Source organism: Haemaphysalis longicornis, unplaced genomic scaffold (assembly GCF_048455015.1).
Source record: "Haemaphysalis longicornis isolate Haplotype H1 unplaced genomic scaffold, Haemaphysalis longicornis Haplotype H1 scaffold_181, whole genome shotgun sequence".
In the NCBI taxonomy this organism is placed as follows: Eukaryota; Metazoa; Arthropoda; class Arachnida; order Ixodida; family Ixodidae; genus Haemaphysalis; species Haemaphysalis longicornis.
The window spans coordinates 26,973-45,198 of record NW_027526283.1 but is presented as its reverse complement, the minus strand read 5'-3'; the positions used below and the strand labels follow the sequence as shown (position 1 = coordinate 45,198).

At 47.3% G+C, this 18,226-nt stretch overlaps 2 protein-coding genes across 2 annotated transcripts in view; one reads left to right on the top strand and one right to left on the bottom strand.

The window, feature by feature from the left end:
* Nucleotides 1–1,797: 1,797 nt before the first annotated feature.
* LOC144166680 (N(6)-adenosine-methyltransferase non-catalytic subunit METTL14-like) lies at nucleotides 1,798–4,313 on the top strand. The gene has a single exon (XM_077696195.1). The coding sequence runs from the start codon at nucleotides 1,970–1,972 to the stop codon at nucleotides 3,254–3,256; it is 1,287 nt and encodes a 428-aa protein (XP_077552321.1). The 5' UTR covers nucleotides 1,798–1,969; the 3' UTR covers nucleotides 3,257–4,313.
* The window catches only part of LOC144166681 (ceramide kinase-like), a 35,782-nt gene continuing 21,865 nt past the window's right edge, over nucleotides 4,310–18,226 (bottom strand). The window contains exons 7-9 of the mRNA XM_077696196.1: nucleotides 15,179–15,378; nucleotides 8,930–9,078; nucleotides 4,310–6,390 (exon numbers count right to left, since the gene is read on the bottom strand). Coding sequence (XP_077552322.1) covers nucleotides 6,300–6,390; nucleotides 8,930–9,078; nucleotides 15,179–15,378 — 440 coding nt within the window. The 3' untranslated portion in view covers nucleotides 4,310–6,299. The remainder of the gene's footprint in view (nucleotides 6,391–8,929; nucleotides 9,079–15,178; nucleotides 15,379–18,226) is intronic.

Genomic DNA, 18,226 nt, shown 5'->3' with positions numbered 1-18,226 from the left:
CCTAACCCACCGCAAAAAAAGCATAACTGGGCAATTTCAGTGGGGCCTCCATTCCGTTTGATTGTATCACTTGAGTGCTAACGTACAGTTAACACACAGATAACTGCATTTACAGTGCACGTCCATATGACGTCACTCGTGCCCATATTACATCAATGCAGTTTGAAATTGGGATGTTTTTCACCATTTCTTTTGGTTAAACTCGCACCATTACAGCCTTGACCTTTGCCTATCAATTACATTTGCAGTGTGCTCGCTGCTCATACCCATGGACACAAACCATTCGCTGAAGCTTTCACGTCCCAGGCACATCTTCAGATTCTCTTTGACGTTGACTATTGTGCCTGGGTAGAACCCATGTGTTTTCATATGCTGGAGACATGATGGTCGGCCAAGTGTTATACCCTTCCTGTTACCGTCTGTACAGCTTCTTCTCTGACCCTATCGGCTGGGTGTCCTGAATTAAGTCCCTTTGCATGAGGGGAATGAGTAAAATCTGGCCAACATAGCCACATATACAGAGACGTGAAGGTTATGCCAATGCAGCAGCTATGGCATGAAGCGCCTAGCTAGTGTACCTTTTGGAGGACCCAGTTCCTAATTTGTCATAGCATCATGTGTGTGCCAATGTGAGGAGCTGAATGCATGATGGAAACTACCCAGCCACAATCTGGGCCACGGGATACGAGACTGCCAATGTTCTCACTCTTTCACATCCTTTGTATCGCAGATGTATTTCTGCCACATTTTACTGTAGTGAAATAACTCACCACTACAGCTACAATAATTTCTTCTGAAAAATCTTTTTCAAGCGCTGAATACCATGCATTTATGATGCAAGAAGCTCATGATCACCAGACTTTTCCGCGCACAAAACGTATTTCGGGTAAACAATTTTAAGCCACAATTCAATCCACTCGAAATATATACAAAAAACGCGACAAACGCGGTACAATGTGTGGGAACACCAATGATTACCTTTTCTAGCTATCCGTGGTTTGCACTTGTAATGCGCACATGCGACCAGTAAAATATCAGTGGCCGCGTCTAGCCTACGTCCTGAGCACTGTTCCGCGCTGCTGTCATTTTGAAAACACACCGCGATTTCAGGCCACCCATTTAAGCATTCTGAACTTGCCGTGGTGCAAACTGTTGATAGCAGATGCCGCCGCGCGGACATGCCGCAGCAGGCTCACATAATCACGCTCGGACGGTGTCTTCTTACGTGGGTTGTTCAAACGGGGCCACTCGGCTGCGCGATGTCGTAGATCTAACGCAGGTACCATCGGCATAGAGCAGGCGGTCACAGGTCAGCATTACTCGAGAGCGGATTTCGCTACCGTGTGGAAAGGCTGGCTTGGTCCCCGCATACGGCAACGTTCTCGCACATTCTGATAGTGCTTCTAACTCTATCAACTCTGCTTCATCTACGTTGTCGACCCAAGAAATTCAGGCATTCAGGGCTTTCGGCACTTTCGGATACGCCATACCGCCATTAGCGGCAGCATCGGCGGCTATATGACGTCACTATGACGTATTTATGACGTCACGCGGGGCAGGAGCCGTTGCGAGGGGGCTAAATCTCGTGCCCCGCGCGGGGTTCCAGACGCTGCCTAACTACAAACATCACATTTTTATCTAATACTAATAACTATTTATTTATAAGCACATTTTTGGTTAAAAGTTTTTTAAAACTTAGAAACTTTCGCAAAAGCGTAGTTTGATCAGCACGATTTATGCGTTAGGCAGCGCTACAAGTTTGAAGCGACAACTAGCCGAACTACAACGCACTCATCTCTTTTGCTAAATGAGTGACTGCGCTGTACCCGGCTTCCATGCGATGCTTTGTGAGTGACAATCCAGCGCGCCGGTAAAGAAAAATTGACTATTTTCGCCTGATCAGCGGTTTCCATACGGGCATATTATATCGCATTGACTTAATGCTAACTTTGGCTAATAATACGCAAACATGAGCGGGGAACTCACGGTCAGGCAGGCGCTGAAAGAGCGTTCTCAGAAGAGGCGGGCTCTGCTGGCTCAGCAGCTCGGTGCTGGAACTGCCAGCAACTTGAGCCAGATCCTCGGAAATGCCGCCGAGAGACAGCAACTCGCACACGACGAGCCGAAAGGAGCCCAGGGAGCCAGCCAAGCAAGTGCGGATGCGACCAAAGATTCAAAGGTGCCCAAGCTCGATCCCGACCCGTCGCATTCCCCAACGCATTCCACGGACGAAGACCCATACGCCGAGGACAAAGTGTACACGTACCGCGACTCCAGCACGTTCCTAAAAGGTACCCAGAGCGCTAATCCGCACAACGATTACTGCCAGCACTTCGTTGACACCGGCCAGCGGCCGCAGAATTTTATCCGAGACGTCGGCCTGGCGGACCGCTTCGAGGAGTACCCCAAGCTCAAGGAGCTCATACGGCTCAAGGATGACCTCATCCGCGACACGGCGACACCGCCCATGTACCTCAAGTGCGACCTGCAGAGCTTGGACTTCCGCAGCCTCAAGTGCAAGTTCGACGTGATTCTGGTGGAGCCTCCTCTGGAGGAGTACCAGCGCACGTGCGGCGTGGCGCACACCAAGTTTTGGAGCTGGGAGGAGATCATGCGTCTCGAGATCGAGGAAGTGGCCGCCTCGCGTTCTTTCCTGTTCCTCTGGTGCGGCTCTTCGGACGGCCTGGACCTGGGCCGCCAGTGCCTGCGCAAGTGGGGCTTCCGGCGCTGCGAGGACATCTGCTGGATCAAGACCAACATCAAGAACCCCGTGCACCTGAAGAACCTCGAGCCGCGCGCCGTGTTCCAGCGCACCAAGGAACACTGCCTGATGGGCATCAAGGGGACGGTGCGACGCAGCACGGACGGGGACTTCATCCACGCCAACATTGACATCGACCTCATCATCTCGGAGGAGCCAGAGTTCGGCGGCATCGAGAAGCCCGAGGAGATCTTCCACATCGTCGAGCACTTCTGCCTGGGCCGGCGCCGTCTGCACGTGTTCGGCAGAGACGTGACCATCCGGCCGGGCTGGCTGACCATCGGCCCCGAGCTGACCAACAGCAACTTCAACAGCGAGGCATACAATGCGCACTTTAACAAGGGCCCCAATGATTACCTGACCGGCTGCACGGAGCGCATCGAGATCCTGCGGCCCAAGTCGCCGCCCCCGAAGGGCGGGAAAAATGCGGGCGGACCACCGGGGCTGTCCAGAGGTGGCGGTCGTCGCGGGAGAGGAGCCCCGAGAGGACGCTGACAGTGATGGTCAAGTGCGGGACCGGCGTTCTAAGGATTGGGCTGCTAGTGTTGTCCTTAGATCACCGAGCTCGCGCTTAGGGGCGATTTTACGATGTCCTAAATGGTGTCGTTCAGCCAGGTCCTTGGGAATGTTCTATCCAAGCAAGCAGTGCAGCGAAAAAGGACACTTCTTCGGCTAACTTTATGCAAATTCCACTGCAAAGTGGGAATGCCAGTGAGCCGTTGAGCCCTGTGAACGAACGGAATCCTGTGAGCAAGTGAGATACAATTTGCTTTCGATGGCCCGGTTTGCTTTAGGCTAGTTCCTCGCACAAACGCTATTGAGACCCGAGACAGTGCTGACTGCTGCTCTTCATATGAACAGACGTAATTACTTGTCAGCAAGTCCTAGCTGGCACTTACACCCCCTTTCTTAAACTTCATACTGCTAATGTGCCAATGTGACATATCCCACTGCTGAGTATATAATGGTACACCTTTTTTCATATGCTAGTTCAGGCAGAAAGAACACTGCTGCAGAACTGACCATCTGCTTCCGGAGAATGCTTTTCATTCATCATGCAGCTGCACATGGTTTGAGAAATGGGGTGTAAGTTCCACATGCTACTCTTATCATTTTAATTGTCGTTAGAAGTTTGTTTTTACTCTACGGAAATATCTTCCCCAAATTGTGACAAAGCTGAATGAATGCTATTTCAAGTGATATCATGTATCATATTAGAAAAAAAAACTGTTCCACAACAATATCGTGCATTATATCATTTGGTCGACCTTTCATTATATCATTTATTGCAGTGAAAGACCATATGCGTTTGTGTTACATTTGTGCAGCCTTGAATTCGGGGCCAGATTTATTGGTTTTCTACGGCACTTCAAGACTAAATGTACTGCTGTGCGAACTGATCGTTTTGTGCAACAGCTTTTGAACAATGAGAGGACCGCCACCAGTTAATGCCAGTGTGTGATGGAGATGTGTATTCATTCTGGTATAGGTGTCATGTAGTGTCTTTTTTATGCATGTGCTTTATACAAAACAAAAAACACGCCAAAATGGACTCGCATCTTTTATTGTGCAGTCTCCTGTACCTGCGAAGTTCTTGATATTCCAGGCACGATTGCAAGTGCCCAGCCCGTCATTCCGAACAGTCCAGCATCAGACGAGAACCAAAGCACAATTCTGTACAAAGAAGGCGAACTCGGCGACATTGCAGGTTTCTACACCAAACACCAGCAACAACACGTGATCACCCAGTGACAACGTGCTTGAAATCGCCTTCTGTGGCAGGTTCAATATCTTGTTGCACAATATTAACAAGTCGGCAACCAACGGGTCGCCACGTGCCGCCAAAAACCTGTTGCCTCGAAAAAACATGAAAATGGATTATCACATGCTTATCTTGCTTGGAGATTATACGTATCACAGTCTCTCATGGCAACAGGCCCAAATTTTGTGCATTCTTTTCACACACCAAGCACCAACACAATCCAGGGGGCAAAAGAAGAGTCGGTGCTACTGTATCAGAACTGGACATGGCTTGAAACGATTGTGAGGGAAGACAGCATGCAATTTATTACAACACGTCAACCTTTCAAGAGACTGCATTTTACTAGCGAAAAATAGACGCGGACGAAGAAGAAGTACACAGGACACTCGCTAGTGTCCTGCGTCCTGTGTACTAGCGAGTGTCCTGTGTACTTCTTCTTTGTCCGCGTCTATTTTTCGCTAGTAAAATGCAGTCAGATAACCAACTAGCCCAACTTTACGCCTTAACTTTCAAGAGAACAGACAGTCAACAGCAACATGGTTTCTGCGAAATTGTGTGCTGTGCGGAAACGTCTCAAATCTCAAACTCTGTGCCCCTCACGCCCCCCCCCTTCATGCGTGTGTTTGTACATGTGGAAGTCGCAATAGGTGATCAGTATTCGCACTGTGTCGATACGTCCACAAAAACAGACCACAGCTGACTGCGGAGTTACAAAGGTGATCCCCAAAGTAACACACTTTAGAGGTAGGACAACATTCAGCGCAACAGGTTTGTACCATCTACATGAGCATCACTTGTTCCACGAATGTCAAAGAATGGAAAGAGGAAACAACAAACAAGGAATGGAATGTCGTGGGAAAGCCAAAAGAAAAGTTAAGCCACTTGTTCAGCTTACCAGTTGTCCCCAAGACCTTCAATTGTTTCGCATACTGTGCTCAACGAGATCACATCAGTCGAGGACATTGAAACGAGCTACCGTCTGCGAGGAAATTGCTACAAGTTATCGGCACTATGCTACAGTAGCGTTAGGGGGCCCTAAGCTTCTGGACTGTTTGTGGTGCAACAAAAACTAGTACGACTAAAATAGCGTGCTATAGGTTCTGTTGCCTGGTAATGGTTCAGCCGCATTCCCCCAACTTCAGTTGATTTGGAATACATCTAAGAAAAGGCAGCTACTATCTTCTCGTACCAACAAATAATACCGCATAAATACCACTTGGTATGTCCCATAGCTGTTGCTCTTTCAAAAGCAGTTCGACCATTGTTTGCTGGAAATGCCTAACAACAACTTGAGATTTAAACTTGAACAAAAAATGACAGGACTTAGGAAGGAAACACGGACACCTAAGTCCTGTCGTTTTTTGTTCAAGCTGAAATTTCAAGTCGATGTGGAAAACCAACTCGCCCAAATCCAAGCAATTCTAACGTCTTCAAATGTGCAAAACATTGCCGCACATTAACTGTAACGTCACACAGGAGCTTCGAAGGGCTGCCCCGACCAGCTGGGTCTGACCCTCGCAAATAGCATAAAGCCTGCTTACAGGGGGTGGCCCCGTAACACCTTAAACAGCAAGTATGTGTCTGGCCCCAGCAACAACTTTGAAAGATCCAAGAGCAGATGCAAATGTGCTTGTTGAAGCAGGAAAAGAATAAATGCGAAGGATGGACTCGCGGAAGAGAACAACACTGAAAGACACAAAAGGTGTGGCAGCCGACGGAAACGACAGCTTGGACAGCCGGCGTGGTTGTCGACGTGTCGCCTTGACGTCTCCGCACTCATCGGCAGGAGCAGAGATAGCTGCCAGGTTGCTGGTCGTCCCGATCTTCGATACCGTGCGCGTACAGCTTGAGCAACTGGCGGTGAGACCTGAAAAACAGGGAGTGGAGAGACAGTGTGACGTGTATTAGTTTGCATGAGCTGTTGATGCCGAGGTTTTCGTATTCGCGATGCAGTTGACACTCACTTATATATACAATTTGATTACGGTAAGAACATGCCCTGGCAGTCTCGCGTACCCACAGGGGTATCAGCCAGCCGAGGCACATTGAACGTATGAATTTAACAGTTTCGATTAAGAGATAGTTTCGATACTGCGAGTAACAACACACGTTAGGCATTATGCTACTGAGCCCAAGGACGCGATTTTAATCTCTGCTGCAGTGGTTGCTTTTTAGATGGAGGCAAGAATGCCTGTGTGTAGAGATTTCGGCAAATGTTAGACATCTCCAGGTGGTCGTAATTATTCTGGAGCCCTTAACTACAGCACGTCTAATCAAATACGTACTTTAAGCCCTCCCAACTTTTTTTTTTTTTTTCCAGTAGCAGTGGACATTAAATTACAGCTTCATCAAGCCCAGAATTGTGCGTAAATATCACTGTCGTAGCAAGTTGTGTTTCATGTCGTTGAGTGCCACGCTTAACTTTGGCAATACCGCCACAACCAATTTATGAGGCTGAGCATGCTTCATCTTCATGCATGCACAATTGAGTGTGCTAGTTTAACAGAATGAGTTGAGCATGATGCTTAATGACGTAAAAGCTGTAACCAAAGTATCACCGCACTGCTGTTGGAAACTTGCTAAGATTTCTCAAAGCTATTTAACTTGCAACAGTACGATGGGTTCCTCGTGTTTTTGATTGCCAGGCCATCCCAAGATCAGTCAGTCAGAACAAGGTAAGAGATGACTTCCTTAGGCCACACTGCTGAAAGGCCAGCTGCACTGATAATTTCGACCTCTTGGAAACCCTATATCAGTATAGTCCATCAAAAAAGACTGCAAGATACAAAATATGACAGCCGAAATACACACGTGCACAGCGCCAACAGCGCCAAAAGCGGCGATTTTGGAATCAAATCTGAGAAGAGTATGGCTACATGGCCACGCTAAAGTGACGTTTCATCCAGTGAGAAAGTGGCCTGCTGACTGAAGCAACCTGCGAGCAACTGCTTTGCGCGTGCAGCAGCCCTGGAAGAAGCATGCTTAACGGAGCTTAACCGGTTTTCCTGGCAGCCTGGTGGACCAAGCACCCAGCCAGCCGGAATGTCACTTACGCTTCAGGGCTGTTCACGAGATTTGCCGGCATGTGTAGTGCTGTGTACTACGGAGCTATTTTAAATGTTTCCAACTGATTAGCAAGGCATTTCACGGGGCTGCAGTCATGTCCCAGTTGATTCAGCGGTACATACTGTATGTTCAAAATAAATCTGGCTGGGGTGAATTTTCAGTGCAATCGTCCTTGTACAGTCAACTGTTGCAAAGTGTGCCCAGTTACCTGTGATATGCCAAGGGCTGAGGTTTATTTTCTTGCCTAAAATATGCCAGGCTATGACAGAAATGTGGCTAGGAACTTCAACTATCCTAAACTTTGTCTTGTAAACATCCCAGTTTGAGTCTGTTTTACAAGCGTTGACCACACCTCTGATTTTGATCCTTTAAAAATACTCATGCACTGGGTGGCCCCAGGTGCATAAATGAAGGAACTTTTTACATTCAAGGGACCCTGCAACACTCTTTGAGCAGTGCAAGTAAACCTGCACGATGTTTAGATTACACTCCCAGGAATACCTGAGCCAAATATTACACGTGCAAGCGGAGAGGTGAGCGCACAAATCGCTCTGAAAGACGCGGAAAAACCACCCGTGCTCTCTTAAATTTTCTTCATTATGCACACCTGGCATGGCCTAAACGATGTCATTGCAGCCATGGCTGTGCTGCTGTCGCTGGTAAACTTCACGGCTATTTTTCGCATTTCCTGTGACGATCCACCGTCGTCGGCGCTGTGTACCAACGTCTTCTATGACTAAACCTGTACGCACAGTTTTGGCGTTTCTCTTGTGTTTTATACTCCCCTTTCAACACAATCACTCGACAATGAACGTTTATTGCTTCAAAAACGCCCTACCAGCCTGAGCGCACGCTTGCGAGCAGGCAGCCATGCCTACATTTTTGTGGCACCAGACCGGAAATAGACCCCTCCACGTTGCGGAGAAAAGGAGAAGACTCTCCGGCCTGTGATATGTCGAAGGCCGCCGAAGAGAACGCCACGAGCCACCCCCATCTCCGGGAGAGAGCGCGCAGCTCTCGTCGCGTTGTCTGCAGTCAAGTTGAGAGGGGACAATTATGCGCGATTTCTCATCGCACGCAGTTTCGGTAATAGTGAATGGATCTTAATAATTCTTGTGGGAGGAGATTGCTAGCACAATAGACTTTATCCCAAAAACATTCCGAGTAGTCGACGGTAAGTGTTGCAGGGTCCCTTTAAAGGTTTTTGCTTGTCTTGCTTCCAAGACCTTCATGTTGTCTACACTTGTCACTTCTTCACTACAAACGTTCATTAAGTGACTTAAGGTAAGAATGAGTGACTGACTGTGAAGTGGAGGAGCTCGTTAGGAAGCACTCGTTACCTAATGAGAAGCGACGAGTCTGCCAGCAGTTCTCCGTCGCACTGCCACGAGCCAGTGCGCTTGACTGTGCCTTCCTCGCTGGAGTCCAACGTCTTGGGCACGAACTCAAAGCAGCTTGTTCGGAAGCAGTGCACAAAGGGGAACTTGAACTGCAAGGGTAAATGTAGAACACGGGGAAACGAGATTACAACCCGACATCAACGTTTGCTAACGGGACTAGCCCAAAGGCAGAACAGGACTTGAGAAACTTGTTGCAGTCTGGAAACAAATATTGGTACCCGGTAAAAATAGTTTCAGTCAAGTTATTAAAATTTACTGCACCAAAATTGGAAAATTAAGGCCAATTAGTGGCAGCAGCGAAATACCTGTTCGGGCACCCAATTTAAAAAGCTCAGTGGTGAAGACCTAAAATTCAGAAACATAGGATGCTAACTTTAAAGTTTAGCGCTCCACATATTACTGCAGCTATTACTGAAAGACTTTTTCTGTACCAGCAATGGCACATGTGCACTTTGTGAATATCAAATATCACACTCCAGCCCTATCAAAACTCCCGCAGACAGTTTAGGTCATTAGGCTGAGTGAAGCAAGTAGTTTCCATCCGAAAGGATGTCCAGCAGCGTCTGGATTCGACTGTTTAGAGAATTTTGCAACCTAAAACGAATTATGCACAGCTGCTATTTTATTGCTGCATGTGGATTCAACCAGCTGCGAAGGCCTTGACATTTAAGTCACAATTGAGCTTATCACAGCGTACATAACAAAAGGGAGATGCCAGCCATTGTGTATAAGAATAAACAAGTTTTCCAGGCTGCTTGACAATTGCTTGTCATCTTTCGTAACTTAAAGGGAAGGTGAAGCGGTTTTAGAATTAAAAGAAAAGCTGATTAGCAGCAAGTACACATTGAATAGTTCATGTATACGAAATATTTTCGCAATACATGCAATAGAAGTGGCGCAATGAGCAAACAAAAGTGGCCCGATGCCCCGCCCCCATCTCGCCACGCGATGCCGGAAGGCCGAAGAGCGCGGGCGAAAACCGGCTGAAAAACGTCATACCTGGACTTCCGGCCGCATCGGCCGCCTCGGCCATGCTCTTTTAGCTGTGTTTCCTTGTGAATGATACTTGTTGTTGTTGTGGTTGATAGCACTCATTTGTACAATTTTCGTGTTCAAAAAGTATGCACGAACGGCAAACGAGGCATACGTTATCATGCCGTATTCCTAAGCAGAATAATGCCACGCCGGGATGCTTGATAACATACGGAAGCGACAGCCGAGGTGGCTGTGCTTGATGACAGAGAATATACTACACTACGTTAAATACTTTGTAAACCGCTCCAATGCGTTTTTTTTTTATGCGACGGACGTGAATGTTCACATTAGATTCTAGATTTAGGAAGGATGGGGAATACTGCTGTACTTTGGCCGGGGATGTTTCGTTCCATTCCAGAAACCAAGTCACATTTGTTCAGGAAATACTTGTTTCGTTAAACGCGTCGGTTTTCTTTCCCTATGGGCTCAGGACAGTGTTCAAAAAAACAATTTTTTGCGAAACTAAAACAAGGGGCCAATCCTGATAGAAGTTCTCTCCCGGCTAAGAGGTAAACAGTATTCCTACAAAGTAAAAGAACCAAGACAACCAGATTACTTATTTTGCAAGTATACATGCCACGATAAGGTGATGTTTGTCTGGAATTAAAAAAAAAAACACCACTCCGAACCATATATTGTTTCGTTAAACGCGTCGGTTTTCTTTCCCTATGGGCTCAGGACAGTGTTCAAAAAAACAATTTTTTGCGAAACTAAAACAAGGGGCCAATCCTGATAGAAGTTCTCTCCCGGCTAAGAGGTAAACAGTATTCCTACAAAGTAAAAGAACCAAGACAACCAGATTACTTATTTTGCAAGTATACATGCCACGATAAGGTGATGTTTGTCTGGAATTAAAAAAAAAAACACCACTCCGAACCACCAGTGCCATAATTTGTGTTGACTGCGGGGGCCTCATTTTTTGCCCAAGATTCCGTGTGGCTGCATATTATAACCTGGCAAGCACTTGTTGTCACTGAGCCTCAAGTGTGCTCCAGTGATAGTCGGTGATATATATAATGATGATACTAAAAAAATTAGGAGCTAAGAGTAAATATACGGCCTCTGTCCGACTAGCGCGGTAAATGCTTAAATCTAGAAATGCTGAAACAGGCCAACGATTCATTATCACAAATGTTTGGTGATTGTTACCTAAAGTAACGTAACTACAACGTAACTGCCTTGTCCGACTGGTCTGTTAATTATAACGAGGTGGCCGTAATTTGTAGCAGAATGCGCAACGCACAAGCGAAAATCAAGCCCTACTACAGCCAATAATGCTGAGCAGGCACTAGTATGCTGCAGTGTTTTCAGAATAAATGCACGTGAAGCAGTAAGACGCCACTCATCGAAGTGCAGCTGGCAATCGCGGAGGCGCCGTAGTGCCGCCGCCGAAATGGCGCGCGCGTGTGGGTCTGTGTACGGGGATGAGTAACGGGGCTGGGGTGGGCGACAACGAACCAAGGAAATGAGGAAGCAGAGTCTGCTTGTCGGTTTATGCGTGTACCGGCAAGATGTGTCTCGCATATACGTTTACAGCGCATGAACGCTATTTTTTCGCGCAGTGCACGTACGTGCTTTTCGCTGGTAGATTGTTTATAAAACGCCCATTAATCTTCGGCATAAATGGTTTTGTGTATAATAAGAAAGAGTTAAGGCAGTACCTAATATTAACATAAGGTATAAAACCCCCCTATGCTGGTTGCCTAATTCAAAAATGTTTTGATGGAACCCACTAGTCGACGTCACAGTCACTGCTTTGGGGTTCTCTGTCGTGTAAAGCAAATTTAAGCTCCAAGATAATTGAACCAACAGCACGGGAAATTATAAAACAAACTTCCAGTCATGTGCGAAAATTAAACTGCAAGCTAAATTGCCGCAAAGGCAACCGTGCGATCGTTCGCAATGCTTCCGACAACCCGCGCGGCCGAAGGGTGTCCTCCTTTGACGTCATGACGGGCGCAACCAATCAGGGGCGTCAAAAGACGAAAAGCGTGCGTCTTTCAAACGGGGCCGCGCTTTTTGTAAGATAAATGCCACTTGGACTCATGTACGATAAATTTCAATGTGATATTCGGAATCAGCGCACAAGAAACTATATAACTGTTAATCTAACTCAATTTTTTTGGAAAGCGCTTCAGCTTCCCTTTAAACTTACATGCTAACCTTCAAGCTACGGTAAGCCTTACGCACTGCACAGCGAAGCCACAGAGAGGTTCAGGTTTCTCTATTTCAGCCAAGAAAGAAAGATTGCAAAAAGCAGCTGAACTGAGTCATGGCTACTGTGATTGCTGTAAAAATCTGTGATTCATAAGGTGAAACGTCTAGTGGTGACTTAGACCTGGTAAACGGCAAAAAATCTGCCAGTATATCCTCACTTCTGTTTCCTTGGAGGCTAAATTAGCATAAAAGAAAGGTGCAGCCCCCCAAGAATGCTCATGGTTCGCAATGCAGAGTGTAAGAGGATGATCTTTTCTTGCCACAGTTTCTCGAAGAACACATCAACCCAGGTTTATGCGCTTCCCAATGCAGTGTTCACACGTTCACACGTGATCACACATGGAAGAATAGGGCAGAAGTATGCTTTGCAGTTCAACAGTTCATACGGTAAAACATCACTTCACGAATCTCGAGGCAATTCGAAGAAGACTTTGATTGTATAGGGTAGTTTGTAGAAACCAACAAGCAAAACTAGTGAGGAATAAAAAAAATGTCTTCAAACAGAATGTAAGAGCTTTTCATCTTGCCTATATAAGTAATATTTGCGCGCTTGCAAGCTTAGATAAAATGTAGCGTATCTATTTCAATGCGTAAATACATTTACTTGTAGAAAACGAGTTTTAGACATTTTAGTTCAGCTCCCAAGTACTGCTCTTTGTGAACCGGAAGCGGGCTAGGGTGCTCAGCAAACTTGAAAATAAAACCTTTACACCCTCCCTTCCTAAAGAAAGTTACCAAAGCGCGAAAGCTTTCTGACAAAACTCCGTCAAAACCTCCTTCGTTAAAAGTGTGTCCAGGCGATTGTCAAACCTCCAAAGACCCAAATCGCTAATCACCCGCCGCGGTGGCTCAGTGGCTAAGGCGTTGCGCTGCCGAGCACGAGGTCGCGGGTTCAATTCCCGGCCACGGCGGCCGCTTTTCTGATGGCGGCGGAAAGCAAAAACGGCCGTGTGTACGAGATTTCGGCGCACGTTAAAGATCCCCGGGTGGTCAAAATTAATCCGGAGCCCTCCACTACGGCGCGCCTCATCGCCTGCGTTGCGTCGGCGCGTTAAACCCTACAATCAGCCAAATCGCTAACGAAGAACAAACTGATGCGACGACTTTTCATGCACGAAGTAAACGTATCTACAAACAATCTAAATGCATACCGACATCTGGTTTATGAGATAAAGGTATACTATTGTACTCTTTCTTCATGATCGATGCTAGTGTTGTCTTATCAAGAGTCGTTCCTTTCTCCCAATTTTCAGGTAACCATTTCAACACAATGGACGCCCAGTTTTATGTATGTCCTATGTGTCCAGAGGTCTTATCGCAGCTTTTTGGTCGACCAACAGGTCTATGGAGGAATGCATTAGTTTTTCACAGGACACAATCGGTCCCACTAAGAAAGCTTTCACGTTAAAAAAAAGAACAGTTTCAAGCAGAATTTTCCCCAAAACCAGGGGCCCACAAGGCCATGCAAAGAATAAATTCTCCCGGTTTTTTACATCAAGCACCGAAGAAGCTCTTCCCTTATAAAATCATAAAGCCCAATATGTACTGCACTTTGTTCGAAGTGATGGGGTGGGCATAAAATGACGAATGCTGCAGCAACACAATTTTCAAACTTTTATTTGTTACCAGTATAAAACAGAAAGAACTGATTTGTAGGTGTTGAGAGAACGGTGCTGCAGTTCATTGCGCATGCACGTCCTTAGTGCCCTTATCTGTCCTTTTGTCTGCTGCAGCTATCGCTATAAAGACAAGCCACACGTAACTTTCCTTCTTCGACTAATATCCAGTGACCAGTAAAGATGGTCTGCTCGCCCCATCTAACTGCTGCCTCCATCTAGTCAAGAACGCAACAGCAGGCGACCACTTCAATGTTCTCAGCAAACTGCAGAAGCCTTTTATGAACTTTATGGCTGCGCACCTTTCAGAGCAACAAGCGCTTTTTGGCCGTAGTTAGCAGCGGTAGTTAGTTTATTGCCACAGTGTCCTCGGTGAACTTGCACCAACTAAACGTTCAGCGCAGCTTTGCCACATTACTCGCAACGTCCTAACGTCGTGATCTTTCCTACCTCCCACTCTCCCAAAATTCAAATTTCAAGACTAACGCGCCGTAGCTACATCTGGGCTCCAAAGCATGCCGTATGCTCTGGATTAATTTTGACCCTGCAGGGATTTCTAACGTGTGGCAAAATTTTGATCGTAGTTTTTTTGCTTTTCCCCTCCCTCCCCATAAGAAGTGGCCACCACAGCCAAGGTCCAACCTGTGTCCTTTGGCTCAGCAGCACAACGCCTTAGCCACTGAGCCACTGTTGCGGTTTCCACTTTTAGGGGCAAAGCCCCTTAGGGGCTGGGGCTGTTGGTGTCTCCTGTCGTCGTTGTAGTCGTCGTAATCGGCTTATGTAGTCACGGTACTAAAACACCGCAAAACTCGTTTACAAAGCTAGAATGTAACCTGTTTTTAAAAAAACAATGGGCACTTGTTTACGCCTCGTGCTGGAGCGCTTCGTAACGCATACTAGAGAAACACCGTGACACTCGTTTAAGCCTCGCGCTAGAGAGCTTTGTGCTTCAAAGACAAGAGACTTTGACAGCAAAGCTGTATACTGCTACCCCCCCAACAGTTTCATCTCCATTGTCAAAAATGTCAAGGCACCAAGAATACACTTATACACTGTATGCGTTACCCCTCCCCAGGTTCCACGGTAAAGGAGACGGCCCGGGATTTTTTATAAATGATGCAGCCTTCCACTGTGGTGTACCTCAGGGCCCAGCTTTGACTCCGGTGCTTTTAACAGCAAATTTATTTTGAATGGTCTAATTGGAGGTCCACTACTGCCTGCAGACCTCCTGAAGCCCTAATGTTCATTCAAGCGGCATCCTCTTGGAACAAAATTGCACCACGCGTGCAGCAGACGTGATGTGCACAGGTCTTAGGCTTACGGGGCTGCACGTCTCGGAGTTGGCCAGCGCGAGGAGGAAGCGTAAGAAGTTGCGGCGGGAGCAGTCGGAGACGAGCACGACGTCCATGAGGCCGTTGCCCAGGTGTGCGGTGGGGGCCACACCGGCCGTACTGCGGCCGCACCGGTTGGCCATCAGGGCACAGCTCACCGACAGGAAGTGGCCCTGGATGCCCAGCCAGTCTGCAGAGGGGAGGGCAGGTGGTAACAAGAAAACAGAGTCCGTCAACGAATCATTCCTGCTCGAATCATGTGTGTGACATAGGAGGGCACTGTGTTGAAAGGAATGATAAGGGTGTTAGCGCAGAATGCCAGCTGAGATGGTACTCAGAACATTGTGTGGCTCACGTCTGGCCAATTCATGCTGCAAATGGACAAAAGAAAAAGGAACCACACAGTTCATGTGCTCTCTATACGTTTCCTTTTGTCCATCGTCCTTGGGAATGTGTTTCAGCAAACATCAACCTTTGCCAACTCACGCCAAAATGGCAGTTCTACTGAAGTGTGCCATGAAAAACTGCTTATCTGGCTAGTTCTGGTTGAGATAAATGTACGACATTTGTACAGGTGGCAAAAAAAAATGGTGTCTGACGTGCTATGTGTTCATCAACTTGACCAAAGAAGTTCACGAATCTCTTTCGATCGCTTCAGGATGGCGATCGTACGCCTCCATGTATAGGGCCAATAAGATGGCCAGCTTCTCCGCTGAACCATGGTGTGGCACGCGCCGGCTGGCATGGAAAGCGGCTGATAATCAGGTAATGTTATGCAGGCGGTAGTGGCCTGAGCATACCCAACATGACGGAGTCTGTTGAATTCCCCAACAGCTAGTGCTGATAAGTTAGATAATAGCAGGAAATCAGCTGCAAAAGTGAACCCCGCCGCGGTGGCTCAGTGGCTAAGGCGTTGTGCTGCTGAGCACGAGGTCCCGGGTTCGATTCCCGGCCATGGTGGCCGCTTTTCTGATGGAGGCGAAAGGTAAAAACACCCGTGTGTGCGAGATTTTGGCGCACGTTAAAGATCCCCAGGTGGGCAAAATTAATCCGGAGCCCTCCACTACAGCGCGCCTCATCGCCTGCGTTGCGTCGGCGCGTTAAACCCAACAATCAATCAGCAGCAAAAGTGAGCTTTTCGGCAGGGCTAGGTAGCCCGGTTCCCATGCATAGATTTCGTTATAATCTCAGGTGTCGCGCAAGTCTCTGTAATACAACGTACTTACAATGGAAACACACAAGCTTAGCTCATCTCTCAAACCAATGCGGTATATATACTTTTAACAAGGATAAACGACAATGTTAGAATCCAGAAAATACTAGAAGCGCAGTCACATTCTGCCATTGTTACGAAACAAAATTTCAAATGCGGCTCCCAGACTCAAACTACGGCAGGCAGTCGCATCTACAAAATTTTTGTCATAGAAGGGTAGAATTTAGGAGGTGGCAAAACTTTACCTAGAGTAGCTAGGCACTGGTAACCAAACATCTAACATTCAAATATCATGTGAGTAAATGCAGTGGAACCCCGGTTACATGTCCCGGGTTTCACAACAACCCGAGTTTTACCACGGACTCGTCAAGTCCCGGTGAAGTACTTGTATAAACAATGAACTAAAAACCTCGGTTAGCTGACGCGATTTCATGCCTGACCCGAATTATCCGACGACCCACGCAAAGCGCATGACTGACCAGTGGATGAAATGAAAGTGCTGTGCGCCTGTTCCGCAGACCTTGAGCCCGCTCAATCGGTTCTGACCAGCATAGCTTTCTTCTCCGTCTCACTTTTCGCTTCTCTCCCCTCCGGCAGCCACCCACTCATCTGCACAAACGCTTTCCCCCTCTCCTCGCTGCTGTCTCCTGTTGCGCAGCGGCAATGGACATCAATACAAGGTTCGTTTTATTACAGCATGATGGGCACCTGCACTGCATTATTCGTTTTGCATTTACTTTTATTAATGATTTGGGTTTCCGACCGCTGCAAAGCATTAGTTTGTAGCTTGCATTGAAATTTTTTGCAAACCCGTTGTGCGAAACTGTTTTTATAGGCGTGATTGTTGCTGTTCAGATTTTACGACGCCAGCATTATACGACGCTTTTTCACAGTCCCGAGAAAGTCGTATAATGAGGGTTCTACTGTAATACGCAAGTCGGATATGTTATTTCCTAGCCACTGTTTTCTGTGATGCACAAACTCCTTTGTTAAAGGGACCCTGCAACACTCTTTGAGCAGTGCAAGTAAACCTGCGCGACGTTTAGAATACACTGCCAGGAATACCTGAGCCAAATATTACACGTGCACATGAAGCGGTGAGCGCGCAAATCGATGTGAAAGACGCAGAAAAACCAACCGCTCTCTCTTCAGTTGTCCTCATTATGCATGGCCTAAGGGACGTCACATAGGCCATGGCTGCCCGATCGGCTGTCACTGGTCAACTTCGTGGCTAGATTCTCCCATTTCCGTAGTCGTCATCGCTGTGTACGAACCTCTTCTATGCCTGAACCTGTAGGCACAGTTTTGCCGTTTTTTTGTGTTTTGAGTGCGCGCGGAGTTCAAGTGATGAGCTCAATACTTCCCTTTCAACGGGACCACTCGACCACAAACATTTATTGCTTTAAAAACGCCACAACAGCCCGAGCGCGCACTTGCGAGCCGGCACCCATGCCTGCTTTTCTGTGGCACCAGACCGGAAATAGGCCCCTTCGCGTTGCGGAGAAAAGGAGAAAACTACCCGGCATGTGATATATCGAAGGCCGCCGAAGAGAACGCCGCGAGCCGCCCCCCTTTCCAGGAGAGAGCACGCAGCTTTCGTCGCGTTGACCGCGGTCGAGTTGAGAGGGAACGATTATGCGCGATTTCTCATCGCGCGTAGTTTCGTCAATTGTGAACGGATTTTCATAATTCTTGCGGGAGGAGATTTCTGGAACAATAGACTTTATCCCAAAACACATTACTAGTAGTCGATGGCAAGTGTTGCAGGGTCCCTTTAAAGAGCATTTCAAAAACACTAAACTTGAGCAAAAATGTAATTACCAAC

What these genes read in the sequence shown, in the direction of transcription:
- LOC144166680 (XM_077696195.1), top strand. Translation starts at nt 1,970, where the DNA reads ATGAGCGGGGAACTCACGGTCAGGCAGGCGCTGAAAGAGCGTTCTCAG.